Source organism: Corvus moneduloides, chromosome 6 (assembly GCF_009650955.1).
Source record: "Corvus moneduloides isolate bCorMon1 chromosome 6, bCorMon1.pri, whole genome shotgun sequence".
NCBI classification, from domain to species: domain Eukaryota; kingdom Metazoa; phylum Chordata; class Aves; order Passeriformes; family Corvidae; genus Corvus; species Corvus moneduloides.
Genome location: NC_045481.1, coordinates 62,281,230 through 62,308,168, shown reverse-complemented (window position 1 = coordinate 62,308,168; position 26,939 = coordinate 62,281,230). Strand labels below are relative to the sequence as shown.

The following is a 26,939-nucleotide window of genomic DNA, read 5'->3' as shown; positions in this document are numbered from 1 at the left end:
TTTTTAGGGAGAGAGAGATGGGGTAACAGATAACTTGATGCGGAGACTTGAGTGACAATTGGGTTTTTTCATCTACCTGTGCTGCAGGTGTCGGGGTGTAAACAAACATTGCTGCTCTCTTACTCAGTCATTTGCCATCTGGGCATAAAATCTGCAACTCTGTAGTTCACAGTCCACGAGAAATAGATAGAAAGCTTTGCTAATTTGACAAGCTGCTTTGTAGGAGGGTATTGGTTATGCCTCTGGCCTCCTGTTGGTGCTGGTATTTGGCCACAGCGTCCTGAGGGTGCCAGGGTAAGAGCTTTTTTTCCATGTGTCCTGTCAGCATTGCTCTTGGTTAGGCCACACTGTGACCTGCTGAAAGATCTCCTGCATCCATACATCGAGGTATTTTAATTGCTCTCATTTGAAATTCAGTAGAAGTTCCTACCCTGTAGCAGGCAAAGCAAGAGGCTGCTCAGCAGCACTGCTGGCACTGAAAGCAGACTTAATAGCTGGAATTTGTGGCATCTGCTGAGAAGCTCCAAGTGTTGAAATGTAGTGCATGCGTGCTCTAAATTTAGGGTATTTGAAAACTGGAGGAATTTGAGCTTGGCCAATTAAATCCACCTACCAGGATCCCAGAGTTAAGCTGTTGTGTTTGCCATTCCCAGTGCTGTTTAGGTTCAGTGGTGCCCATTGATAGGACCATAAAAATCCCAGGGATAGAACCACAGAAAGAGTTTGAAATTGGGAGGTTTCGCAGTCCTAAACACAAAATGGAAGAATGAGATGATTTCTAGTCTGGCATAGAAGGACTTCATTGTAACCATTGTTTTCTTTGAATTCAGGACACTTTTGCTTGCATTTCTTGTATCTGTACCCTTATGTGGCACTGTTTATTCAGTTTTTTAAGGCAAAATGCAAACATGGAACTCCTCCTGCTTTCCAGTAAAAAGCAGAAACAAATTCATTCACCACTGGAACTTCCTCTTCATTCTGCACAGCAGCTCTTCGGTGTTTTAAGACAAGAACTGAGGAGCAGAGCAGAAGCTCCTTGAAGATTCAGGGGAAATGTGTTCATTGAGCAGTTTGCCATTAGGACAGAGCGATGTCCTCCTGCAAAATAATAATTTAAAGAAACTTTAAAAATGCCACACTGGCGTCTATTTGATCCAGCAGTGATGTTACTCCTCCTTCTGAACTTTGATTAATGGCAGATTTTGTGTCTTACCTGGCACTGTTAGAGAGAGGAGTGCTGTCCGTTCATTCACAAATGCTACACCCTGTGGGCTTTGAATGCCCTTTATTTAAGCAAATGGACTCTTAAATGACATTATTGGGTGGAGTGGGTACCTGATTTTAGAGCACACATTGCATTATTGTGCCTAAGAGAGCTCCAAACCCGAATGCGTTGGTGTGTTCTTAGTGCCTTCATGCTAAATTAATTCCTGGAACATCTCAGATTCCAGGAATGTGAAAAGCCAAAAGATTCCTTGGGTTTTCATGAAGAAAGCACTGACATCAGCAGCGGGGTGACTGACAGACACAGGGCATCCCTGCTCACAGGAGTGTGACCTCAGTCAAGTCACAAGAAAAACAGGAGTTTCATCAACTTTTCCTTAGTCCTGAAAGAATCATCTTAGCATCATCTTTCTAACCTTGAAATGTTTTGCCTCTAGATACCAGTATTCTGTGTTTTAAAATGTCTTATTTGAAACACTAATTAGGTTTTGGCTTGTGCTGGGATGTAAATGGGAAACGTTTCCCTGTTTATTGTGAAAACCCCTTTGCCTCGGTAAGAATTGTCTTTGTTTAACTGAACAAACTTTTCCAGCTATAATTAATCGAACAGCTCTCAGTATTCCAGAAAAAGATTTCTCTTCCTGGCTCTTTGCTCACACAGCTTTTAGCTCGGGAGCTCCGGGCAGTTTTCATGAGCGTGGCAACGCTCCCTGTCAGGATTTTACAACTGGGCCCTGAGAACGAGTTCAGCGATTGAATCTGGCAGATTGGTTTTGGCTCCAGAGCCAGCATATGCTTTTAACATGTGCACGTTGGCAAATCACATTGAAGTCATAGCTCAAAGGGCTGCTATCTCAATCCTGCTCCTGCTGTAGGGAATTATGTGTAATGGGCAAAAAAAAAATTGGGGAAGCAGGAGTCTCGGCCCCGGGTAGCGAAGAACCACGCTGACCCCTGGTAAATCTGCTTGCAGGTAGCATGGGATTTTGTTTGTTTTGTTTTAATTTTGTTAGTTTGCCAGTGTAGCTGCTGGAATGCACCGTAGGAGTTACCTCTTGGTTTTTCTGCCCACAGGATCAAGGCTGGTCCAAGAATAGCAGACACCCCACTCTGGCTCTGTGCCCGTGTCTATCTCTGACTATCACCTAACGTGCTGTTACAGGCTCATTCCTTTCATGCATGTAAATTGTGCTCATGTCCTGCTCCAAAAAGTGCCAGTGTTTCCCTTTGCTGCTGGAATTGTCAGGCATGGCAAGGTTTTCTGGGTTGGTCTCCTCAGGGTGGCTCCTGGGTACCAGGACTCCACATGTTGGACTGCTTGGATCTTGTCTGGAAAGTGTTCTGTGCTTGCAAACCAGGGCAGTCACCTTTTTTTAAGAGCTGGGAAAGGCTTGGATCTGCTGTAGATGGCCTGGCCAGAGCCACTGTTGGAATCATGGAATCAGGATAATGGAATGGTTTGGGTTAGAAGGGGCCTTAAAGATGATCTCGTTCCATGACACTGCCATGGGCAGGGACACCTCCCACTCTCCCAGGCTGCTCCAAGTCCTGTCCAACCTGGTCTTTGGGCACTTCCAGGGATCATGGGGCAGCCACAGCTTCTCTGGGAATCTGTTCCAAGAATGCCTCACTACCCCCACAGGGAAGAATTCCTTCCCAATATTCCATCTAACGCTGCCCTCTGTCAGTGTGAAGCCATTCCCCCTTGCTCTGTCGCTCCAGGCCCTTGTCCCCAGTCCCTCTCCAGCTCTCCTGCAGCCCCTTTAGGCCCTGCAAGGGGCTCTAAGGTCTCTGTGGATCCTTCTCTTCTCCAGGCTGAGCAATCCCAGCTCTCCCAGCCTGGCTCCAGAGCCGTGGTGTTCCAGACCTCAGAGCATCTCCATGGCCTCCCCTGGATTCGCTCCATATTAACTGAGGTCAGGAGTGCAATTAGGTCCAGACTCATGGAAGAACAGTTCATCTCCCAAGTTGTTTGTGGTAGTTTTCACCTTACAGAGAGTTTTAGGTCACTGAGGAGTTGGGAGCAGCAGCAGGAGCAGTGTTTCCTCCGTGTCCATCAGGGACCTAACAGCTCCGTGTGGGGCTGGGGGGACAGATGGAAATCAGTCACATCCTTGATCCCATAACTGTGACCATACTGTCACAGATAAACTATCATGTATATTTATCTGCTTCTTGTCAACAACTGTATACACTTTAAAGTTGGTTTTCATTATTTTCTGCCTTTCTAGAAACCTTCCTCCTGCCCCAGCTTTGCAGATGTTACAAATATGTGTTTCTAATGAGACACATGGCACATTCCAGAGCAGCACCAGTGCTTGTTTCCAGCCTGAAAATGGAACCTTTTTCCTGTTGGTAAAGTAAAGTTTGTAAAATGTGATTACAATAAATAAACCATAGGCTTAAGAGCTCTTTTTAAGTTTCATAGTGAGTTCCCAATGATTACTTCATGTTATTTTTTTTTGTGAGCTCCAATTTAGTTTTCCTGTGCTTTGGAGTAACATGAAGTAAAACCTGTCTGATGCTGCACCTTATTTTTAAGCGTGGTTTGCAAAGGATGGAAAAGGGTGTTATTTCTGTCTGTGGTAAGAAGGATCAGAGCTGCCAGTTCTAGATTTAAATTACTCTTGTACCATTTTATATTCTCTAAGCAGAGGAAACTCTGAAGGCAGATTCGGTGGAGGAAGGATCCCAATAAATATAATATTATCCAGATGGCTTTCATTCCATTAGTGTCTGACTGCAGGATAACTCTTTAAACTCAGGGCATAGCCAAGCCAAGGCCTTAGTAACTTGATAACGATCCACTAAAATTCGAGAACTCTTATCTGCTGAGATGTGGGCCAGTCATTGTTTTAAGGGAATGCAGAAGAACACTTTTTGGGGTCAGTTGGATGTGATTAAATTTCTTCTTCCTTTTCTGTGAGGATCTGGACTGTCTGTCTTGAAAGATGTTGCACATGTTGAGATGATCCTTGAATGGGGCCCAGCGTGGTAGTTCCTATTTTTTCCTGCTGTAAATGTGGGAAGATCTTAAAATTCTGTAAAATACTTTTGAATCTGTGAGGAATAGCTCCTGTCTGAAGCTGGTTGTATTTTGGAGCAAAAATTTTGTGTTTCCTCTAAATCAGCATCTTTGTTTTTATTTTATTCACGTATAATTATGTACTCTGAGATATTTTTCTCCCTGCTGCTTGAAGAGGGGTTTTAGTGTTTGAGAATCCAAATTGTAAATATGCCACTGTTTTCCACATCAGCATGGCACGGTTTGAGTTTTGGATACTCTGTCTTGCCTCAGAGTCTTTTCCCTTCTCCAAGTAATGAGACTTCACTCCGATTCCTTTTCGACTCTGTTGCCATCCTTGGGATTTTTCCATCTCAGTGACTTTGAGCCACAGGGTTTGGTTCCAGCAATAAATTCAAACATCAGCTCACTGCACTGAAAACCTGTCCTTTTTATTTTTTAGTCCCTTACAAAACCTCACACTGATCTTTAAAGATTTGGGATTCTTCTCTGTGGGAGCCTCTTTATAATTCCTGCAAGTCAAACATGGGGGGTTACCGTGGGCTGCCCCACCCTGACCATAAATATTGTGATATTTCCACGTGTTTTAGTTCAGTCAGACCACTTAAAAGGCCTGGGGACGGCCAGGATGGCAGACTCTGCCTGTGTGACTCAGGCTGCCAGGAGGGAGGTGAATTTTGCCAATCCCACCTGCTTCCATGAGGACAGGATTTTCTTTCCTGCTTTAGAAGAAGGAGAGCCATGTTTAGAAGAACAAGGTTTTTCTTTCTTGCTGTTGCTGTCACTGTTGGCTCCCTCTTTGTTTTGCTGTAGCAGAACAGAAGGCAATGAAAAACAGCAGAGAAGAGGTGGGTCAGCAGGGAAAACGTTTTGTTCCTCCTTTTCCCTTTTTCCCTCCAGGTTGGAAGGGGCTCTGAGCAACCTGGGCTAGTGGAAGGTGTCCCTGCCCATGGCAGGGGGGTTGGAACAAGATGGGCTTTTTCCACCCCGAGCCCTTGTAGGACTCTGTGATTTTCCAGCAGTCTTCTCACTGGATGCTCCTGGGGACACAGGCAGAGGGAGGAATGGGATAGAATGGCTGGTTTTTGTGGGAAACCCCACTGCCTTCCCCTGAGTTAGCAGGTGCTCCATGCAGAGGAAGGATGACGTGATTTTCTAACTCTTCTGGAGTGCTCTCCTTTTTGCATAGAGTTAACTTCCCTCTGCCAAAAATATCCTGATCCCAGTGCTCTTAGAAATCCTCAGAAGAACTCACTGGGGGGAATGATTTCTTTGTGATGGGTATCCCTGAAAGTCTGTGATCCCACAGCTTCTCCTGGAGATGCTGCACATGCATTCCACGCGCCAGTCATGCCCAAAGCTGTTCTAATGAAAGTACCTTTTCCAGGAAAGAGTTATCCTAAAACTTGCTGTAAATTCTGCTTGGCCTCCTTGGATATGTCTAAATAAAGCAACATGGTTTAGCTCAAAGGAGGGGGGGAAGCCCGTGATAAAGTCTGTTCTTTCTCAGAGCACTCTCACCCAGCTCCAGTGTGATCCCCTCGGGAATGGAGTGGCTGTCAAATTCCAGATGGAGAGAATTTTGGGGAACTTATGGATGGAATACTGACAGCACGTGACAGTATCAGACACCAGAGTGACTCTTCACAAGGCGTACAGAAGAGGAGCAGTTCCCGTTTTGCTTCCCAGTCCTGTGCACATTCCCAGTTTAAGTGTGGCATCACTCCAAGACAACTTCATGGCAAAAAACTGGGCAAAGCCATGGTGGCATTGCTCTTCTGAGAAAACTGAGGGTCTGTGTCCCCAGCGAGCTGCTGCTGGAATATGACAGCTTCCCAAGGCTGGATCACTTCATGTGTGGAATTTAATGAGCTGCCAAACATTTCTAAATGTCAGGAAGACCAGAGGAAAGCGGCAGCGTGCAGAACATGGCACAGGCAGGAGCGCGGAGACAGAAATTAATTCTTTAGCTCGCAGCGTCTCCCAGTTAATTTTCCATGAAGGTTTCTCCCCTTCCCCTCCTGCAGTGTTTCTCAGACTGTGAAATGATCAGTGATTCCTTGGAGGCAGATGGATGCCCAGGTTAAGGGCCACAGGGATGAGAACGGCGTTTTATTTTCTAGGAAATGAATAATTTCATTTATTTTCTTAGCGCAGCGTGACCCAGTGTTGGTGTTTCAGTTGAACTGCACCTCTTCTTTCTGCTTCAGTCCTGGGATAATGCTGCTTATCTGGTGGGGTGTCAGTGAGCAAAGGAAGATAAAGCTGTTCCCAGAGCGTGGCCAGGTTGGGAGAAAGGAAATCGTTGGATAAAAGCAGGGGGGGAAGAGTAAAAAGCCCATCCTCAAGCTAGAAATTTTGCAGAGAAACAAAGTTGTTTCAGCAAAATAGTAGTTGATGCCATTACAGTGACCCTTGATAGAATAATGAATAATTTATCCAATTTGCTAGTGGTGGGGTTGGAAAATCAGGACAGCAGGATGAGAACGGCCTTCCTGACACTGTTGTTTGCATTCCAAAGACTGCTCCCCTTTGGACACAGGGGAACCAGTCTGAGCTGTCACTTTTAAAGCCTTTGGAAAAACCTGCTGAGATTAAAAAAAGAAACAGAAGGGGGAAAAAGGAAAAAAAAAAAAAATCTTTCTCCTTGCCATTCCTCCCAAAGCAAGTTTTCCACATCCAAGGTCTGCTTGTGTGGAAGCCGTTTATAACCCTGGCACATGTGGATATTTTTGCAGAGTGGAAATCCCTTCAGGATAGGTGTTATTTCTGGTGCAGACTCCGTGGCATTTGCTGCTGGCTGACCACAGGCTCTGGCTGCCCAGAGTCAGTCACCAGGGTTTGATCAGGGACATGGTTCCCTGCCCAGCAGTGTTCCCACCATGGCAGTGTCAGGGAAGCTGGGATGTGGCCTAAATCTTTATTTACCACAAAAGGTGGCAGATGGAATCGCTTGTAAGATGAGCTTTTCCAGTGCTCCTGAGCATTCCCAATCTAAATTTAATTTAGTTCTGTTTTTAATTTTGGTGCTTTTAGCCTCCTTGGCCTACCTCTGTGCCCTCACCACCACTGTGGAGCTTTGAATCCCATGCTAGAAGCTCTGCAGGGTACATAGGAAGAATAAATAATTAATTTTGGCTTCTCTCTTAAGTACCTGCATTTAAAAAGCGTGAATTACTCTTTTCCAGGCCGGATAAGAGTTGAAATTCTCTGGAGCAGAGAATTTGCTGAAAGGCATCTCCCAAATGCCTGTTGACAATTCCTGCTCTTCCCTTAGGGGGAAGTCAATCAGCTCTGAATTGGCTGAGCTGGAATGATTCATCCCACCCCTTTCAGAAAGTCTTTGGAAGGATGAGCTGCTGGGTGGTTTTCAAAGTGGTGATTGTAGCAACCCTGAGATTCTGATTCTGTGACATAAAAGTAAACTGATAACGGGACAAAGTCAATGTCCTGTTAAAAACACCCTTGCCCTGGCAGTCCGGGATGGATCGGGTGCTTAAAACACCTCTGGTTTTGTAGATGCTGCTTCACAACTCAGAAGAAAAGGAGAAGAGGGGGAAATAGTGGGGTGTGTTTGTAGAGTGATAATGGCAGCGTTTGGGGGTGCAGCTGGGAAAATGGGAGCAGCACATGTTTTTACAGAGTGCAGTTATTCCAGCCTGAAGGGTGTTCAGGGTCGTGACAAAGGGAGTTCTGCTTGCAAATCCCAGTCTGGATAAATGGTTTCTAACGGGGTTGGCGAGGCTCACTCTTCCTGCCCTCGCACGTGTGCACACAGGCACAGCTTTGAAAACACCTTTCATGGCTCAGCTGCTTTCATTAATGCCCAAATCAGTCCATATTCCCTCATATATATCTCTTTCTCTCTGAACTTTGTAAAGGAATTGATCCTTTCTCCCCTCAGTTGCTTTCTTTTGAATGATTAAACGGAAAAGGCTTTTTTTATTTTTCCACAGCGCTAATGAAGTCATTACTGGGAATGGGAGAGGTGTTTTCATTACAGCTGGCACTTCCAAGCCTTCCACTGGGGTGGCAGGTATCCTCGGGGAAAAATCAAGCAAAATAGATCAGTCTGGTTGTATATTGAGAGGGTGGATGAGACATGTTGTGTGTGAGAGTATTACGGTACCTGTACATTAATGTGTAATCTCGGTGCTGTGCTCATTCTTACAGCAGGAGTAAGGGGGGCTAAATCACGAGCTGGTGCTGCTGTTATTACCTTATTTATATTCCTTTATTGCCTTGCAACCCTTTTTATTGAGCAAAACCTCTCTACTGCACCAGTTCTGTGGTCTGGAGGCTCCAGGGGGAAGAACTGAGGGGCAGGTGGGCAAAACCGAGCTCTGCATAAGAAAGGCAAAATGCAAAAAGCCATGGGGATAGTGGTAATGGAAAGATTAATGGAGGCAGGACTGAATTAACAAGGTTTGGTTGAAGTTGCAAACACTCAAGGATATTTTTAGTGTTCCTAGCGGAGGAGCATAAAAATAATAATAATAAATAATCCTGTACCTCTGGGTTATTTAGAACAACAGACATAGTTACTACAAAAGCTGCTCAGGTGACCGAGGCTGAGCAGCTCCTTCCTGCTGCCGTGACCTTCCAGTCCACATTCCCTCCTCAGGGGGGATTTTTCCGTGCCAGGCTCTCCCTTGCATGCCCAGGCAGCCACGAAGTGTCCTCCTGCCTCAGCCAGCGTTCACTAATGGATTTGTCCCCTCGTTCCCAGCCCCTTCATGCTGCTGCCGCCGCTGATGGAGTGGATGCGGGTGGCCATCACCTACGCCGAGCACCGGCGCAGCCTGACCGTGGACAGCGATGACATCCGGCAGACGGCCAGGCTGCTCCTGCCGGGGCTGGACTGCGAGCCTCGCCAGCTCAAGTACGTGGGCTAAGCTTTGGAAAGTTCCTCCAGCCCTTGGAGCTTCTCGAAGCGTTTCTTTTGCTGCGTTTCCCAGAAGCCAGATCTCACTGTGCTGTGATACACGTTTAACCTTCTGGTGCTTCGAGAGATGAAGGAGCTGTGGCCAGACTCTGCAGAAAGATTTTTGTCTTTCTGAAAGTTAAATATGAAATACAAGTATTTGGGTTTGGGGTTTTTTGATGCCTCAGCCTTAATTACAAGATTATTCTTTGCTTTTTAAGATAGCTTGAATGAAAGATTTAAACTAATGAAAAAACCCTATTGGTTCCACAGCACATTATTTGATCCTTTAAAGCAGTCATTTTGTATCCAGCACATTCAGAGGGAAAGGAGATCTTGACATTGATTGATTGATTGATTGATTTCTGGCTTGCTGTGGGATAGGAACAATGTGCAAAGACAAGTGCCATCCCTTCAAAAACCTTTGCTTTTCTGTGGTTCACTGGATTTCAAGTGGAGTAATTTTATTTCACTTTTTTTTTTACAGAGTTGTTCTTTTTATTCTTACTATTATATAAAGATTTGCATCATATTCTGTGCGTTATTGTAGATTATGATACCGGTTGGAACAAGGTTGTGATAGCCTGGCTGTAGGATTTTATATGAGATTCATCCTGAATCTTCTGCGTGAGGTGATGAGTGGTTTGCTCCTCTGGCAGGCTGTCCAGGCTCTCCAGAGGAGGATGGCTGTGCTGAAAGCACCTCATTTATCAGAGGAACTTGGCAGGCTGATATCTCACTCACTGAGAGTTTGCTCAAGAGCCTGTGCTGGGAACCAGACGGGTACAGGGGAAGGCATTCACCCTAAAATAACATCAAAGGGCTGAGCCTGCCAGTGCCCAGCTGAGATAGGAAACCTCCACTTGGGGAGTGATCCTTCAGTGAAGGAGACACACTTCCAGGTCTGGGATTCAGAAGAGGCTGAGCAGACAGCCAGAGGATTTACAGTAATCCCTGGGCTCCTTCCAGATGACAGAAAGGTTGTCTTGATAGTCATCTGAAGGATAAGGATTTAGTAGATCCTTGTAGAAATGTTAAAGCACTTCCTTTAATTGAGTTGCTGGAAAAGCATTGAGGGTTTTCCCCTGCCTAAATTTGATTTTTATTTCATACTTTTTAACAATTTCGATATTTTTTGCCCAGAAAAGACTAAAGATCCTTGTCTTTTTTTATGGTATGGGCACCATCCAGGAATTCTTTTGTCTTTCACAGACCTGAGTGCTGCTTCAGCTCCTTCCGGAGACTGGATGCTAAAGCTGCTACTGAGAAATTCCAGCAGGATCTGGGCTTCCGGATGCTGAACTGCGGGAGGACGGATCTGATCAACCAAGCTATCGATGCACTGGGCCCCGACGGGGTGAACACCATGGATGATCAGGTGTGCCCCAGAACAAATGCTCACAACCCCAAAATTCCCTGCATCAGCAGCTCGCTCCTTCCTTTCCATGTGGCAAATCAATCCGAGGTCGTGTTTGTTGCCTCTCCAAGGGTTTTCTAGCTCGTGTTTTAGGCTGAAAATGCATCTCTTAAAACACAAAACAATACTTCCCTAGCCCACCCTCATGCCACCCCTCCAAAAACTCCCATTACAGCCTGGAGTGGATTGTTTATCAGCTGGAATGCCTGTTCCTTGGACGGGCTGTCTCCAGGCACTGATGGCAGGCAGGTTAACACAGGGGCAGTGAATGGAAAGTCTGATAGGTGCTGAGAGGATGTCAAAGCAAAGTGGTTTCTTTACCAGTGACTCTTCCCTCTGGCTCAGCAGCCCAAATCCAGGCTGGGTCAGGGAGGAGTGACCACAAGGTGTTACTGTTTCGTGTCTCTTGGGCTTCCAGCTGTTTGGAATACAAGAAGCAGCACTGAGAACCCCGCCCCAGTGGCCTGGTGTCAGTCAGTGTTAGATTTGCTCCAAGTCCGTCATGCTGATGTGTCTGTTTATCCATTTTTAACTGTTCCCTGCTCAGCTACGCTGAGCCATAGGGATTTGGTAGTCCTTGGAGTCTCTGGCTGCTTCTGCTTGTGCTGTCAGTCCCATCAAGTAACAGCAGAGTCTGTCCTCTGGGGCATCATTCAATGCATGGAATTAGCTTTTAATTTAAAAAGGGGGAGAAAAAAAGCCACCTCTCCTAAATAAACACTCGTCGTAGCTGTCACAGCGAGGAGAATAAGCTGTCACATCTCTGGAAGAAGAGGATATTGAGCACTGGGAAGGGTTTACATTCAGGTAGAGTGGTTTTCTCACAGCCAGAGTTTTGCTGCAGTAGCATTTCAGACCCAGCTCTGAACCTGGCACATCTTGCATGGCACTTCCCACCTTCCTGCAGTTTTAAGGGAAGTCTGAAAGTGTACACAAAGAGCAGAAACTGCTCTGGACATACCTGGGCCTTCAGTTGCCTTACTTACAAATCCAATACCAGGAGCTCTCTGTGGTCACTGGGGCAGGTATCACATCATAGATACTCACTTCAGTAAAGTGACTGAGGTGGCAGGTTTATATTATGAAGGTTTCCCACTTGCTCTGTTACATTTTTAAAATAAGCTTTTGCAGTTCCTGTAGCCCAGAGAGGCTTGTCATTCTCTCAGAGATTATTTTGTGGTTTGCCTTGTGAGCCGCTGTGCCCCAACACCACAGACACGGGTGCCAGGACTGTCACTTCTCACTGCAGGATGTTCCCTACCTCTCATCCAGCCAGCAAACTGGGAGCTGTCTGGTTTTTGTCAGCATGTGGGCAGCTCCTTGAGGAAGTTTGAGGAGTTTCTGCTGTCACTGACTGATGTCTCATCCTGTGGGTGTGATCCTTATGCCAGCCCTGCTGTGAGCGGGGCAGCTCTGTCATCTTTGCCCCTCAGAGAGTGTTTTGGCACCAACAAAAAGGGCAGGACGGGGCCCCTCTGGAGACATTGTTGCTTGGAAATTCCCCACTTGACTCTGGAGCAACTCAGCTTTGTGTCCAAGCAAGTGCCTGCATGGCGTTGCCAACTGCAGGCAGAGTTAAATCCAAGTTCTGGGAATGAACTCTGCCATGGCTGGAATAGAAAACCAAAGCTGAACTTTGCCACCAGCTTCTTTTGCCCCTCTTGGTAAAGAATAAGGCAAAGCCAGATGCCCAAACTGGGGAAAACTGACCTAGGCATGAGAGAGCTGCTGGACTAATTTAATATGATGGCTTTAGATCCAGGTTTGGATTTTGACCACTCCCAGGGTGTGAGCATGTCCAGGATGTTCAGACCCACTTCTCCATCTGTGTGCATAGAGATTTGTGGGAAAGAACTCAGAACTCAGAAACCTGAGTTTGGGGCAGGTCCCTGTATTCAGTTCTGGTGGGGACCAGCCAGCACCCTCGTTTCAGGGGATTTGATGTTTAGGGAAACTCTTCTTTAGGAAATCCCTCCTTCTCTTTGCAAGGGGCAAGCAGGGAGTGTAAAACCAACATTAAAAAATTTTAAAAGGACAACGTAAGTTTATACAAGCCTACAGTTTTAGAACCCTGACTGGGGCTTGTGCCTGCAGACCTGAGTTTTGAATTCTCAGTTTGTCTATAATGAGTGTGGAACCTCCCAAGCCCCACAAAAGCCAAAATACCTCCCCCACAGAGAATCTCACCCAGAAATATCGTCACAAATGGAGCTGCCCCAAAGCAGGAAGCTTTGGAGTTGTGGCTGCTTTGAAAAGACACCTTTGCAGAGTCAGGAGCAGTCTCCTGGGTGAGAGCTGTAATTCCATTTTACACTACAGGCCCCATTAAGGATGAAGCTCTGTTATTGCACACTGAGCAGCAGAGATGCTGCCTGCAAAAAATTCAAATGCCTGCAGCAATTAAGGGGAGGGGGCAGGAAAGCTGTGGGATGTGAGCAGGAATGGCTTTTACCAGGCCATTTCCTTTCTGTCCTTGGCTACTTTGGGAATGAACTCCATAAGTAAGGCTCGTTTTTCTCATAACTCATCTCTGAGCCGTCATGGTTTGCTGGTTAAGTAGAGGGAGAGAGATTTATGGGATTGAAATGCTGAAATATTGTGGCAAATCAGATTTTAGCAATGGGGAGAAGTTGCCAAATAAATTCATCTTCTGTATCTTTGTGTTGCTTTCTGCCTTCAGTTCATTTGGCTACAAATGAGCCAAGAAATGGCGTTTCTTTGTTGGCAGCCTTGGGAAAGCTCGAGAATTGTGGACAATACAGGGCTGGGATTTTCAGTGATCCTTTTTGTGTTTTTTCAGCCTTGTCCAGTGATGGTTTTCCCAGGCCGTTTTCCAGTATCAGTTGTGCCACTCTGCATAGAAATCAAAAATGCTTTATAAACATATGTGTGCTGTCCGTACACACTTTGTATGTTAAGATTCAAGCTCGCTGTGTCCATGACAGTGTCGCTGTTGATAGGGATAGAAAGATAACTTTGGTTTTATTTTTCTTCTCCTTTCTGAAGGGTATGACCCCCCTCATGTACGCCTGTGCTGCTGGAGATGAAGCCATGGTCCAAATGCTTATAGATGCTGGAGCAAATTTAGATATACCGGTGAGTAACCCTCTGCCCATAATTACCCAGCTGTAAACTAACAGGAGGAGCTCTGAATTCTCTCCTAGCAACTGAAGGCTTCAGTTCTGGAAGCTTCAAGTGAGGCAGTTCTCTCAGAAACCGTTGCTTCAGGGATTTGGGAGGGGGGAGAAAACCTTCAAAACCTCTTGGAGCACTCAGTGGCTCCAATTAGGATTGGCACTGGCACGTCTAATAGGCACGGGGAGGGGGAGGGAAGGAGCTGCCACAGGGAGAAACCAGTGAGCCCATTAAAAAGTCCCAGGGGGGACGGGGCAGAGTGAGTGGTGGTGGCAGTGTTCTGTAAGTGGCCCAAGTCCCCCTTCCCTGGGGTTGTCACTCACAGAGGAAGAAGCTGGTTCTGCACAAGGCTGGGGATGAAGGCAGAGAGGCTGCAGAGGGTAATTTGCCTGCTTCCCTTCTCCCAGGTGCCCAGTACCTCTCCACGCTACCCCTCGGTCCATCCCGACAGCCGGCACTGGACTGCCCTCACCTTCGCGGTGTTGCACGGGCACATCTCGGTGGTTCAGGTGAGATTCCGGCCGGGAATCCTTCCAGGAGGCACAGGGGGACTGAAATGCAGCACTGTGAGCCCTTGCTCTCAGCCTTCCTGAGCCTCCTAAAAACCAGTGAAAAAAACTGTGTGTTGTTTAAGACAAGGAGAAGGAAAATTGGTGACATAATTCCTAGCAAGGCCTTGATAACAAAACACAGCATGTTTCCGTATTTTTCTTTGGTTTCAGTATTGGTTCAAGGCTCACTGCTTCCAAAACAATGCTGCACAATCATTTCTTTGGTTTTAGATAAACTAGTGCTTCACGTGGAGTGGTTACAGGTTGGCTGCTTGATCAGGAGCTTCATGACAGTAGATGTTAATTGGTTTGTAAATTCACATGTGCAAAAATCCAGTGTGTGCTGATTTCTGCTCTAATGGCAGCAAATTATCTGTAACTTCCTTTATAATCCTTGAGAATTGCATGAACAAGATTTAAGCTGACTTGAGATTTGAGCCTGTGTCATCCTCCCTGCTCCCTTTTCTGTGGAGTTATCACAGGGGGCAGCAGGATGGGGTGGAGCCCCAGAAATGCTACCCAGACTTCCAGGGGAATGAAAAACTGATCACAGCAGATAATCAATTGCTGTTGAATTTAATTTACCTTCTGCTCAAAGGGAAGGAGAAGAAAAAAAAACAAGATGTAAGCAAATGGAGGCTGCACACTCTGATCTTTTGTTTGTGTACATTTGTACATAATTATAAAGATTAGATCCCACCTGGCAAACTGCCCAGGCAGCCTTTCGTATTCCAGAGGTAGGTTGGACAGCCTTAATTTATGTGTAAGATATGAGTTTGATTCTCCCAGGAGATGAAGCCTAGTGTAGCAAAGCTCCTGTTGTGTACTGCAGTGCCCACAGTCATGGAAGCATGGAATATCCTGGTGGATGCACTCGCACAGGGCTGATCCTCCCTGCCTGCCCCTGCCAGCGCTGTTCTGGGTGCTCCAGAGCCTTCTGCCAGCCCCACCCGGCCATAAAACATCCCCATCACCCTGTAGCCCTCTCCCCTTCACCTGGGATGGGGTTCTTTCCCTCACAGCAGCTCAGTGAAAGCAGGTTCTGCGTGACGAATCCCTGCAGCTGCCAGAGCTCCTTACACAGGCTCCGTGAGGTGTGAATCCTCCAGGGCTGATTCCCTGGGGGAGAACCCTGCTTCCTGTGCACAGCATGGAGCTAAGATGGACTTCCTGCTCTGATTGCAGAGCCCTTTGGAGCTGGGAGATTCCAGTTGCACGGCCATGACCGTAAAGGAGATTAAAAAAGGAGGTGGCGCTCTCCAGACGGGCCCTTGGCGTGCGTGCCCTCCTCATTCTGAACCCACCGGTTCTCCTTTCTAGCATGCAGCCCTGGCTGTTTTGTCCTTCTGAATTGCTCTTTTCCCAACTCCCTGTCTTTCCTGTGCCCCTTGCAGCTGCTCCTGGATGCTGGTGCCCATGTGGAGGGCTCTGCTGTGAACACTGGTGAGGACAACTACGCCGAGACCCCCCTCCAGCTGGCCTCGGCTGCAGGTGAGCCCCCTGTGGCCTCAGCACGCTCCATCTCTTCCTGCCACCAGCCTGATGGGCCCTGAGTATCTGTTTTCCAACTTGTCCCACACTTGCCTCCTCCCCACAGCCCCCACAGCAGAGCTGACAGCACCAACTCCTTCACCAAGCTCTGTCAAGGAACATAAACCAGCCCCTGTCTAGTCTGGGCATGTCTGTGGATCTAAGCAACACCCAGATGCAAAAAATGAACAAGTTTCCATTCAGCCTGGGGAAAAATAACTGTTATATGAAGAAATTTGGTTTATTAGTTTATTAAATGCAGGTTAGAATTCTCCATTTCTCCTGGCGGGCTGTCAGGAGTTGAGCATTCTGTGAATGAGTGTGTGCTGGGCTTGTTTGTCAACACTTCTCACCTCAAAGTGGTTTTAGTTTTTCTCCTTAATTTCTTTCTGCACTGTTTTTGTGCATTTATGAATATGAATGTCTGGCTTGCTCTGCTCCAAGCTTTATGGAAGGGATAAAAAAAGGCTTCCTCCCCTCCCAGTGAGACCCAGTGCTGGGTCTCCTGTACCACTCCCTACTCCATGCAATGGGAACGGAGCAAGGGAGTCCTGCCTGCTGCCAGTCCTGTGTTTGATGCTTCCAAAGAGGGGACCATCCTGATGTTCCTGTCCTTTTTCCTCAGGGAATTACGAGCTGGTCAGCTTGCTGCTCAGCAGGGGCGCTGATCCACTCCTGAGCATGCTGGAAGTCAATGGGATGTCATCGTCACTCCACGAGGACATGAACTGCTTCAGCCACTCAGCAGCACATGGGCACAGGTAATGAATGTTCTGTTCCTGCTCAGGACAGGGGTTGTTTTGCACTCTAGGTGTTGCTGTGTGTTCTGTGGGACTTTGTGACCCAAATCCCTGCGTGTGCAGTTCAGCAGACGGGGTTAAGACTCTCCTGACAGCAACCAAATAAGAGCAAAGATCTCTGTTCGCTATTTCTTACTCACACTTGCTGGTCTGGCTGTGCAGCACTGAGAGTCAGCTGGTTCTAGGCCCTACATCAGCAGACCAAGTCCCACCTAAGGGTAGGTTATGAGATCAGGGTTATGAGATCTTGGTTCATGTTCTGGGGTGGAATCTAATCAGGTTGAAGTGGCCTGGTTCCCTGCATCTCTGGTTTTTGGATGGCCAGTCAAGAGGTGAATCATTAAACCAGCCAGCCTGGGGCTCTCCAACCCCATCTTAGAAATAAGACATTACTTGCAAGCTCCTCCAGAAATCTCTGTGTTCCCAGAAAAAAGTTAGCGAGATTCAAGGCTTGTTCTGCCATCAGATAGGATGGGGTGCTCCTACAACCTTAAATAAGCTGGATTTAGCCCCAGGGGGTGGTGTGGGTGCAAGGAGAGCACCAGCTGGTGGCAATGCAGCAGCACAGCCGAGCGCTGGGTGGCCCTGCTGGGCTGGGGAATGTGTGGAGCAGCTGTCCCCAGCTGGCTGAGGGACACCAGTGATGCAAACTCCCCAGAGCGGCCGGACACAAACAAGAAAGTCTCTTGCTTGCAACTGTCGTGTGAAATCCCAAACAAACCCACCATATGAGGAGTACAGGCCGTGTTTTTGCCCTTGTTGCCGGGGCGCCAGTTTCTAGGATGTGAGGTAGGAAAAGGACAGGCAGTTTCAGTGCTGCTCCACAGTGCCAGCTGTCTTTGGGAAGGAAGTTACTGTTTACTGAGCTGGCTCCCTGACCCCAAATCCCCACAGTCCTGTCTGAGTCGTTGATATTTCATTTATTAATGAGTGAAACCTCTGGTCCCTGCCCAGGAACGTCCTGCGCAAGCTCCTGACCCAGCCGCAGCAGGTGAAGGGGGATGTGCTGTCCCTGGAGGAGATTCTGGCCGAGGGGGTGGAGAGTGACACCTCCAGCCAGGGCAGCTCCAGCGAGGGGCAGGTGCGGCTGTGCAAGACCCGGATGAAGGCTCTGCAGGAGGCCATGTACTACAGCGCCGAGCACGGCTACGTGGACATCACCATGGAGCTCAGGGCACTGGGTGAGCCCTTGCTGCTGAGCATTGTGCACATCTAAGGCATAAAAGTCTTCCTTTTCTGCCCCTCTCGCTTAGAGGAGCAATAACCCCAACTGCAAAGGTGTCTAATTTAAATTTTAGAAGTGTTTAAGGCTCCTCACAAGGTTGGGTTTTTTTCAAATTCCTGCTGCTCTGGGATGTCACTCACTCTTGGCTGGATCCTCTGTTGCCATGTATCATGAGCAAGAGGCATCTCTCCCTGTCAGATGCTGACACCTAAAATTCAGTGTTTATTCAATGGTTTAAGGTAAAAGAACAAATCTGATCTCAACGTAGGAAAGAGAAGCTTTGAAGCTTGTGCATAACCAGGAGCAAAGACCTCACACCACATTTGTGTGGGGTTATGCATTCTTACTACTCCAGTTCAATTTTATTTAGTGGTTCTGACTAACCTTGAAGCTCAGGACAAAACAGGAAATCTTTGGTCCTTAATAATCAGCAGAAATTTCCAATTCATGATCCTGGTACCAATCCTTTGTCACTTAATCTGTCAGTGACCCAGTTCAGTCACCTTTAATATCAAGGTAAAAATCTGTCTGCTCTTAGGATGTAGATAGAGCTGCTTCAGTGCTGCCAAGTGTTAGTAATAGGAGCAGGATAATGTCCTCACAGGCACTTCAGGAAATCATCTTTCACTGTCCCTTTTTCCTGTGGCTGCAGGAGTGCCCTGGAAGCTCCACGTGTGGATCGAGTCGCTAAGGACAACCTTCTACCAGTCCCGCTACTCCGTGGTGCAGACCCTGCTGCGGGAGTTTGTCACCATCAAAGAGGAGGATTACAACGAAGAGCTGGTCAGTGAGGGGCTGCAGCTCATGTTTGACATCCTCAAAACCAGCAAAGTAAGTCAGAGTTTTGTTAACTGTGTCAGAGCTGAGTGTTCTGGGGTTTTTTTGTTGTTGCGCTCAGCAGGAGGAAGGCAATGGCCAGGCAAAGTCTCTGAGGAGTTATGGCGTGGAAATGGCCCTGGGAGCATTTATCTAAATTCATATACAGCCCCAAAACAGTCCTCAAGCACACACACCTGGAGGAAGCTGTACAGCTCTTTATAACTCCCCAGATACTGTAATTCCTTTAAATTAAAGCTTGTCCCTCCGTGGGGCGGTTACTCCCGTGGGGTGCAGCTGCCGTAGGCCCCAGGCGAGCCCTCACGGCGCATTTGGAACCTGCTCGATGTGGAGTTGCTGATCCCTGTTCCATCCTCCTCACAGAACGATTCCATCAACCAGCAGCTCGCATCCATCTTCACCCACTGCTACGGCAGCAGCCCCATTCCCAGCATTCCCGAAATCCGGAAGACTCTGCCCGCTCGGCTGGGTAAGGTGCTCACCCGAGCAGTGAGCTGCTTTTGATTGCTGCTGGGTTGTTTGGGGGTTTTTTTAAAAATTTGTTTGTTTGGATTTCTTTTCTGAAAAGCATGCACAGTTTTTGGGTGCAAAAAGGTCACCTTTTTTTTTTTGTCCCCTTACCCAACAGATCCTCACTTCCTGAACAATAAGGAAATGTCTGATGTAACTTTCTTAGTGGAAGGAAAGCTCTTTTATGCACACAAAGTCCTGCTGGTTACTGCATCTAACAGGTGAGTCACTAACCAGGGACATATTTAATCCAACCACGGTTATCCCTGAAATCATGTGTGGTAGTCGGAGTGTACACATCCAGCCATTCCCTGCCTTCCCATTCCTTCTCCCAGAGTCTGCAGGGAGAGCTGCACTCACTCCTGGAATCCCACACTGGCCTGGTGCACTTGCAGTTAGCACTTTCTTTCTCTATTCTTGGCCTAGTAGCAGGGTTTTCCAGCTGTCACAGGGTGGGATTAGATCAGATCCAAGCAATTTACAGGTGAAATTGTCCCCAAACTAATCGTCATAAATTGGAAGTAATGTTTCAATTTTCAACTTGCAAAGAACAAGGAAGGGTCTTTGTTCTCCCCTTGCTGTTTGTGATGTGTGTGTGACACACTAATACAGTTAAATTAAATCTGTTAAATTAAATCTGTTAAAACCATTCCCAGGTTCAAGACACTAATGACCAATAAAACAGAGCACGATGGCCACGGCAGCAAGACTGTTGAAATCAGCGATATGAAATACAACATTTTCAAGGTATGGGACTTAGTCCACTTTTTCTTTATTCCTTTCCATCTTCTCAGCTACTTGGAAGGTAAGACAAACCCAAGGAGTAACAGTATAAGTGGATAATATTACAGGTAGAGATGGAGTTCCTTTCAACACACCTGAATTTCAGGAGTATTCTGAAATACCCTTTTTCCAAAGTTCCAGCCTTTAAAACAGAGTCCTCCAGTCTATATTCTTATTTTCTTACTAGGCAGCTGACTCCCCCATAAAGCAGGAGAAGCTAGTCTTCTACTGAGAAGTAGTGTTATACTTTTAACACACATCATTTTCATGCTTTTTATGGCACTGTTTTCATGCTTTGCTAAGCAAAAAGTAACTTATTTACAGCAGGTGCATTGCCAGGCTTCGTATTCATTAAAATCAGATGATCAGAAATCAATGGTGTCCCTGTCAAGAAAGGCTCAGAACTGAGAACTGTGCTTTGCTTTTATGACATTTCCATATTTAGAGGAGGAACAGGGAGGTGTGAAGTGCAGTATAGGTCATGTCGCTGTTTCACTGAAGGGTTGAGGCTTTTCCTTTTTTCCTCTTTTATAAGCAAACAAACCTGATCTGTTGGTCAGCAGTACTCTTATCTCACTAGAGGGAAGTAAGTTGACCATGAGAACACCTTTGTTCTGCTTGTAAGGGGCTGTACAAGTTTTGTGTTGGACAGGTGACAGCAAAATTGTGCAGCTCAAGCCACAACAGAAGAAAATGTTACTGAGTATCGAAAGAAGCCTCCTTAACAGCATGTGTGCATCAGAAGGTTTCTAAAGACAAATTTGTGCTTCAGGGGAGAGTGAGAGATAAATCAGAAAGAACTGAAACAGTGAACCACTTCACAATTTGATGGTAAATGCAGTCAGATTGGTTAAGGAGAGGCAGTCTCAGGTAGGGTGGAGGATGCTGAGCTACCAGAGATGTGTGTCCTGCTCAGGGCTCTGCTGGGAGCAGCTTTGCTCTCGTGTAATTCTGTTATACAAATAAAGGCAGTCTTACAAGCAGCAGCTTAGTTTTGTTCCCAGCCCTGTTAGAAATGGCAAGCAGGGCTTGCAAGCCCCACACAGCACCCAGGACACTTCTGCTCCAGCACCAGATCCGTTCCCTCCCCTGACTCAGTGGCACTGCTTGGGCTGGGGGTGGGCACGTGGGATCAAAGAGCAGGAGCTGCCTCTCACTCTCCCTGCAAACAATTAATGCCTTTTCCTCTGGGCCTGGTGGGGGCTGGAAGCTGATTAGAAGCCCAGCAGGGAGGCAAGTGGCTGGGAGGTCCCCGGGACACACACGCTGGGCTCGCTGGCAGCTCCGCGCGTGACCGGCCTGCCAGGCTCCACAAACCCGGATCCGAGACAAGGACAGCGGTGTTGCTCAGAGACACGCTGTCACCCTGAGCCCAAAGTCCCCAGCAGGGTCCTTTTCAGGGCCCAAGAGAGAAAGGACTGTTAGAAGGCAGCAGATTTGCCATGCTAGGGAAGGAAAAAGAGCCACCAGTGGAGGTGAGAGCCGGTACAGGACACGATTCCCGTCTGCTCAGGAAGGGGAGCACAGCCATCAACAGCCCCTTGTGACTGCAGTGATAACTCCATGCCTGGCCTTCTTCCCATTCCAGATGCTGATGCAGTATTTATACTATGGAGGGACAGAATCCATGGAAATTCCCACCACTGATATCTTAGAGGTGAGAGAGCTTTTTCTTCCAAGTCTCGCCAAGTGCGCTGGGGCATAAAACAGAGTTGAAAGGCAAAATCCAGGAGCTAACAGCAAGCTCCCATTCAGTCCAGGAGCATACTTAGCATTTGGAAATGAGCATACTTAGCACTTGGAAATTAATGAACTTAAAAGTTTCAAAACATCACTGCTTGGTGTTTCTGTGTCTTGGTGATGGAAAGGAGTGCAAATACGCTTGTGGGAGGAGCTTTTGCTAAGAGGGGAGATGTGTCAGTCTGTCACTTCAGCATGGAGCAGCCTTTTTGCTGTTTCATGAGGACATGGCCATTAAAACAGGGAGTCAGAGACTCTTCAGAGAGGAAATCATCTGTCCTGTTTGCCTTCCCCAGGCCTTTCAAGCCTCATGATCTCAAATAGCCTCTCTCTTGTCTCCATAGCTGCTGTCGGCTGCCAGCCTGTTCCAGCTGGACGGCCTCCAGAGACACTGTGAAATCCTCTGTGCCCAGACCATCAGCATGGACAACTCTGTCAACATCTATAAATATGCAAAGGTAGATCCAACCCCCCCTGGTTTAAGAATCCCACTGAGCAGCCTGTGTGCTCCTGGTGGTAACTAAAAACCCCAGGTGGGCCCCCTCTCTGCAGGTAACTCTCTCCCCCAGCCACAACAGGAGTGAGATGATTCCCAGCTCCAGGCAGGAAAGTCCTGCACAGCCCTGGTGTGTTTTCTTGTCTGAAGCAATCATGGATGAAATGGATGGGGGATCCCTGCAGAGTAGGGGAGAGCTGTCTTAGCAGGCTGATACATCAACATCAGCAAATCCCAAGGGATTCAAATCCTGGGAGCAGCAGGGGCAATTGATCACAGCATAGCAGCTATGGAATAAACCTTTTCCTAGCACCCCTGCTGCTAGGAAATACTCTCTTTAGCTCCAAAATGAGCGTAAACTCTGTTGTGTGACAGATACGCACCTCTGTAGCAAATAACCTAAATCACAGAGAAATACTCTGCCCTTCCTGGCATTTTGCAGGATCAGATCCCTTAAAGACAAGGAGAAAACCGCACAGAGGGCTGGTAATGTTTTCTTTTTGCTGTGTGTGTAGTGTCCCACCGATGCTCTTCAGTTTCTGTCATGTCAGACTGGTTTCTTTCAGACCTAAATTTAACAGTGTGCAGTGGTAAAAAGGGGAAACAGCATTCCCTACTGGCCTTTATGTACTTTTCCTTAAATTATTATTTGCACAGAGTTCCCAGGAAGAGGCTGTGTGTGCACAGAGCTTCTTAATATTGAACTTGAGTTTTGTTGCTCTCGTTCCTGACCTTCCCCCACTAATCCTGAAGCAAAAGGAGCCAGATCCCAGCCAGAAACCACCTCATGGTGGTTCAGGAGTGCAGCATCCCTGTTCTCCTGCGTTCAGCGCCTCGTTGTAGGGATGAGGTTCCCATCCTGTGACCCATGTCCTGATTGCCCTGAGCCGTGCTCACCATCTGCCAGCACAGTGTTGTTGTGTGCTGTGGCTCAGCCAAACAGGTACCTTGGCCACCTCATCAGCCAGCTGCTCTGCTGCAGGAAGGGAAGGGACTGGAGTGCAGGCCAACAGCCCTGCCGACAGCAGGCCAGCAGGGGAAGGAATTAAAAAAGCCTGGATGTCTCCCTGCTCACACCTGTGCCTGCGAAAAGCACCGGGAGAAATGATCAGACATCAGAGTCCTGCCTTCAGTGCCTTTCCACTGTTACTCCTGTCTTTTTTCTGTCTTAGAAAATACTAAAAGGGGAGAAGCATTAGGAAGGAGAGGCCCAGGGATGTCATGTAGATCTGGGACATACAGAAGGGGTTAACGATCCTGCTGTCTTCCGCAGATTCACAACGCACCAGAACTGGCCTCTTTCTGCGAGGGCTTCTTCCTCAAGCACATGAGCTCCCTGCTGGAGCAGGACTCGTTCAAGCAGCTCATCTATGGCAGGAACAGCAAAGTGCAGGGCCTGGACCCACTGAGGGACCTGCAGGCAGCCCTGGCTGGCCGCCTGCACTCCGTGTACGTCACGTCCAGGGTGTGAGGCAGGACCGGCGCTGGCAAACCGCGGTGGAGGCGCCGCTGGGGCTGTTTGCCTTCTTGGATCTTCCTGAAAGTGCCCTGGAACCGGCACCCCCAGGTGCTGAGGGAGGGGGAGCTGGCTTCTCTGTGCTGCTGCTGCTGCCACAGGAACAACACTGTCACACAACAACACTGCCACGGCCCAAACACGAGCTGAGCATGCAGGGGGAGAACGCGAACCGCAGAGATTGGCACTGCCCTTTCCACGAGCACAGGGCTGTGGAGAAAGAGGCAATTTAACTAAGCCCAGCACTAATAACGTGGGCTTAAGTTCATCCACACAGATGTTTTCGGTGTAAAAAGGCTGCCTAGAAGGAGTTTGCTGATCCTAAAGCCCATCCCACGAGCCATCTGTCTGCACACAAAGTACTTCCCCTCAGTAGTACCAGTGTCTGTACATCACAACAGACCAACAGAAACTTCCCCCAAAACTGTTTGCACCTTGAGAGAGAGGTTTTGTATGTTCAAAGCTGAGTAGAAACTAACACTAACACGGAAATTACTCACTCTTTAAGCCTATTACAAAGAGCTGAGCTGGGGCAGGGAGGGGAGAGTTGGGGGTTTGCGTGTTTTTAAATACAGTTTCACTGTGCCAGTTGTTAATCCGGATCTGTTTTGAGGAGAAAGAAAAAGACTGTCTACCTTTTTGCTGTCAAGGTCTGTCAGTCACTTTCACCTTAAAAACCTGTTTCTGAACATTACGTGTGAGACCTGATGCCACAAAAGACACTTTGTAGAAGGCTCAGGTGTAGTTGCAGGAGCTGGCACTAGGCTAAAAAACTGCCCAGTTGCATAAATAGCAATAAAAGCCTCCCCAGGCCTCCAAAGAGCATCCAGCTCAGTGGTTTGTTCTCTCTCTGGAGCTGGTTGGGATTAAGGAGAGACCTCCAGCTATTCCCACTGAGCTTTGCTAAGCACCCACCAAAAAATCATTTGCCAGGACACTTCATTTGTTGTAGGTGAGTGAACAAGAGGAAGCCAAGCTTTCAGTGGAGAACTATTCATTCATTATTAGAAATCCAACCATTTATTCCTATTGTACCTAAACACACTGGAAGGAGTAGGCTCAGCTGGGCCTAGGCTCCAAAGCACAACACAGACACAGTTTAGGTAAAGGGAAGGAGAAGGAGCCACTAGCATCTCCCAGCAAATCCATCAAAATCTGACATGGCCTTGCTCCTGAAGGATTTACAGAGGCAAATTGCATGCGTGGATAGGGATTTTCAGTCAGCTGACAGACAGGTTGGTCAGGGCACACTCCCTTTGTGCTTTAGGTACACATCTGCTGAACATCACCAGCTCCAATAACCCTATTTATTACCAGAAAGCCATACAGGGGGGGCAAAATTATCACTGAGAAACGCCACAGAAGGCTTTATTTTGGAAAGTATTTTCAAGTAGCTGCTCCAGCTATCTGTACAAATATGTAGGTCCTCTTTCGTTGCTGTAATATTACAAGGCTTTGTTTAATTGTACATTAATGTTGTCATTTATGTAAATGTACCAGGATTTTATTAACAACGTAATTTTAAAATACAGAGCTGCTGTTATTTATTCTGCTCCTCTAACAGTAAGGAAAAAAAATAAGATTTAAAGACACTTACGTGGAAAAGGCTGTTGCAGTTGAAGCATCTTAAATTGGTTTTGGTGTAAATATACCTAATTTTAGGGATACAGAAGCATTCATTTCCCCTTCCTAGGCTGAGACATTTTTGTGAAGTTAAAAGGTTCCACTTGCATTTTTCCCTAGCTGGAGTAAGATTACCTGCTTTCCATCAGAAAGCAGCAGATGCTAGTGTCCAAAAAAACCCCTGATTCCAGGATTCTTGTCTGCAGCAGGAGAAACAGGGAGGGTTAAAGCAACTCTTATGCCAGAGGTATTAGAAAAACCAAAAAAGCAGGTGGTCCTTCCCTTCCATGTGACCTCAGGATCCCAAAGGTCAGAAGGGCTCTGGTTGGTGCTCTGTAGGAGGATTGATGTCAGAGCACAGGACTCATCTACAAGGTAAGAAGTATAAAAGTTTAAGAGCAAGAATTTGACCCAGAAGTATCCTTTTTTTTTTTCTCTATTTGGGAACCTGCCAGCATAAACAGTGAGTCGTTCTCAAGAATCATGGAATACAAACACCTTGGATTCCCTTTGGAGCACTTTAATAAGTAGGTTAAACAGAAATTCCTTGTGAAACCAGTTGCACAGTGCCTGTGTTTTATAGAGTGCTGCCCCTGGAGCCTGAGAAAGTACCAAAGCAGTTTGCCCAGCTTTGGGGAAGCACAAAACTTTGCTGGCCATAATGACATCATTCCAGGGAGCAGAGGAAATAAACATCTGCCTGAACAGGCTCGATGACTTCCAGCCTAAAAGAAAGCCTTTTTTTGCTCTCTAATAAGGCTTTGCACAGCAGGCAGGCCCTGGCTAATGCAGCAGCACCAGTCACAGGCCCTTTGCCCTCGCCAAATGCTGCCCAGGCAGCCAGACACTGCTTCCTGCACCTGCCATGGCGACACAGCCGGGGGGACGGGCAGGGGGAAGGCAGAAGACTCCCCTGAGGAATGGGGCAGCAGGCTGCTGTCACACTGCCTGTGGCAGAGGAGAGGGCTCCAGAGCTGAATCTGCCTCTCCAAAGGGCAGCGTTGGAGCCTGAGGGATCCTTTAATCCACAGAATGTTGCACTTGGCTTTATTTGCTCAAGAAAAAGAAGGGCAGAAAAAGGTGTCTTGTGATAGTGATGAAAACTCCCAGCCGAGCAGGGATAAAGGAGCAACGCAGCCCAGGGCTGGAGTCATCTCAGTGCTGTCCCTATTCCCACTGTTCCAGGCACAGGATTTCACCCGGTGGTCCTCTCTCTGTGCTTAGGTCAGGCAGGAGAAGGTTTCCCATGTCCCTTTCCAGCTCTCTCCGTCCACGGCCCTCACACCCACACGAAGCCTTGCTCAGAAACCACACACCAGGGCCCTCACCAAGACAGGCCTGTGATTCCCAGGTTCACAGGCAAACAAAAATCCAGCTCTGGAAGTTAAAAACTCACAAGGGAGTATCACGAGGGCCAAATGGAAAGGGCACACCGTCCTCCTTCCCCTTTATCCGGTACTTCCCAGACAGCTCCCTTCTCCCTCACGCTGCTCTGGGATGCGAGACCTCTTCCAGCTCACAGCAGCCTCAGCTTCCCTGGTTCTGCTTCCTCCCAGGACGTGGCAGGGGTCAGCTGGCTCCAGCTGTCAGAAGAGCTCAGGGC

General features: G+C 47.5%; 1 protein-coding gene across 2 annotated transcripts in view; it reads left to right on the top strand.

Annotated features, from left to right (window-relative positions):
• Window positions 1–25,244, top strand: part of ABTB2 (ankyrin repeat and BTB domain containing 2) — a 111,651-nt gene extending 86,407 nt beyond the window's left edge. For both annotated transcript variants that reach the window (XM_032111765.1, XM_032111766.1), the window contains exons 4-17: window positions 8,979–9,131; window positions 10,386–10,551; window positions 13,597–13,686; window positions 14,133–14,234; window positions 15,671–15,767; window positions 16,432–16,567; window positions 17,561–17,787; window positions 18,484–18,662; window positions 19,032–19,137; window positions 19,297–19,399; window positions 19,835–19,925; window positions 21,550–21,618; window positions 22,046–22,159; window positions 23,471–25,244. In XM_032111765.1, the coding sequence (XP_031967656.1) occupies window positions 8,979–9,131; window positions 10,386–10,551; window positions 13,597–13,686; window positions 14,133–14,234; window positions 15,671–15,767; window positions 16,432–16,567; window positions 17,561–17,787; window positions 18,484–18,662; window positions 19,032–19,137; window positions 19,297–19,399; window positions 19,835–19,925; window positions 21,550–21,618; window positions 22,046–22,159; window positions 23,471–23,668 (1,831 nt within the window). In that variant the 3' untranslated portion in view covers window positions 23,669–25,244. The remainder of the gene's footprint in view (window positions 1–8,978; window positions 9,132–10,385; window positions 10,552–13,596; window positions 13,687–14,132; window positions 14,235–15,670; window positions 15,768–16,431; window positions 16,568–17,560; window positions 17,788–18,483; window positions 18,663–19,031; window positions 19,138–19,296; window positions 19,400–19,834; window positions 19,926–21,549; window positions 21,619–22,045; window positions 22,160–23,470) is intronic.
• Window positions 25,245–26,939: the final 1,695 nt, after the last annotated feature.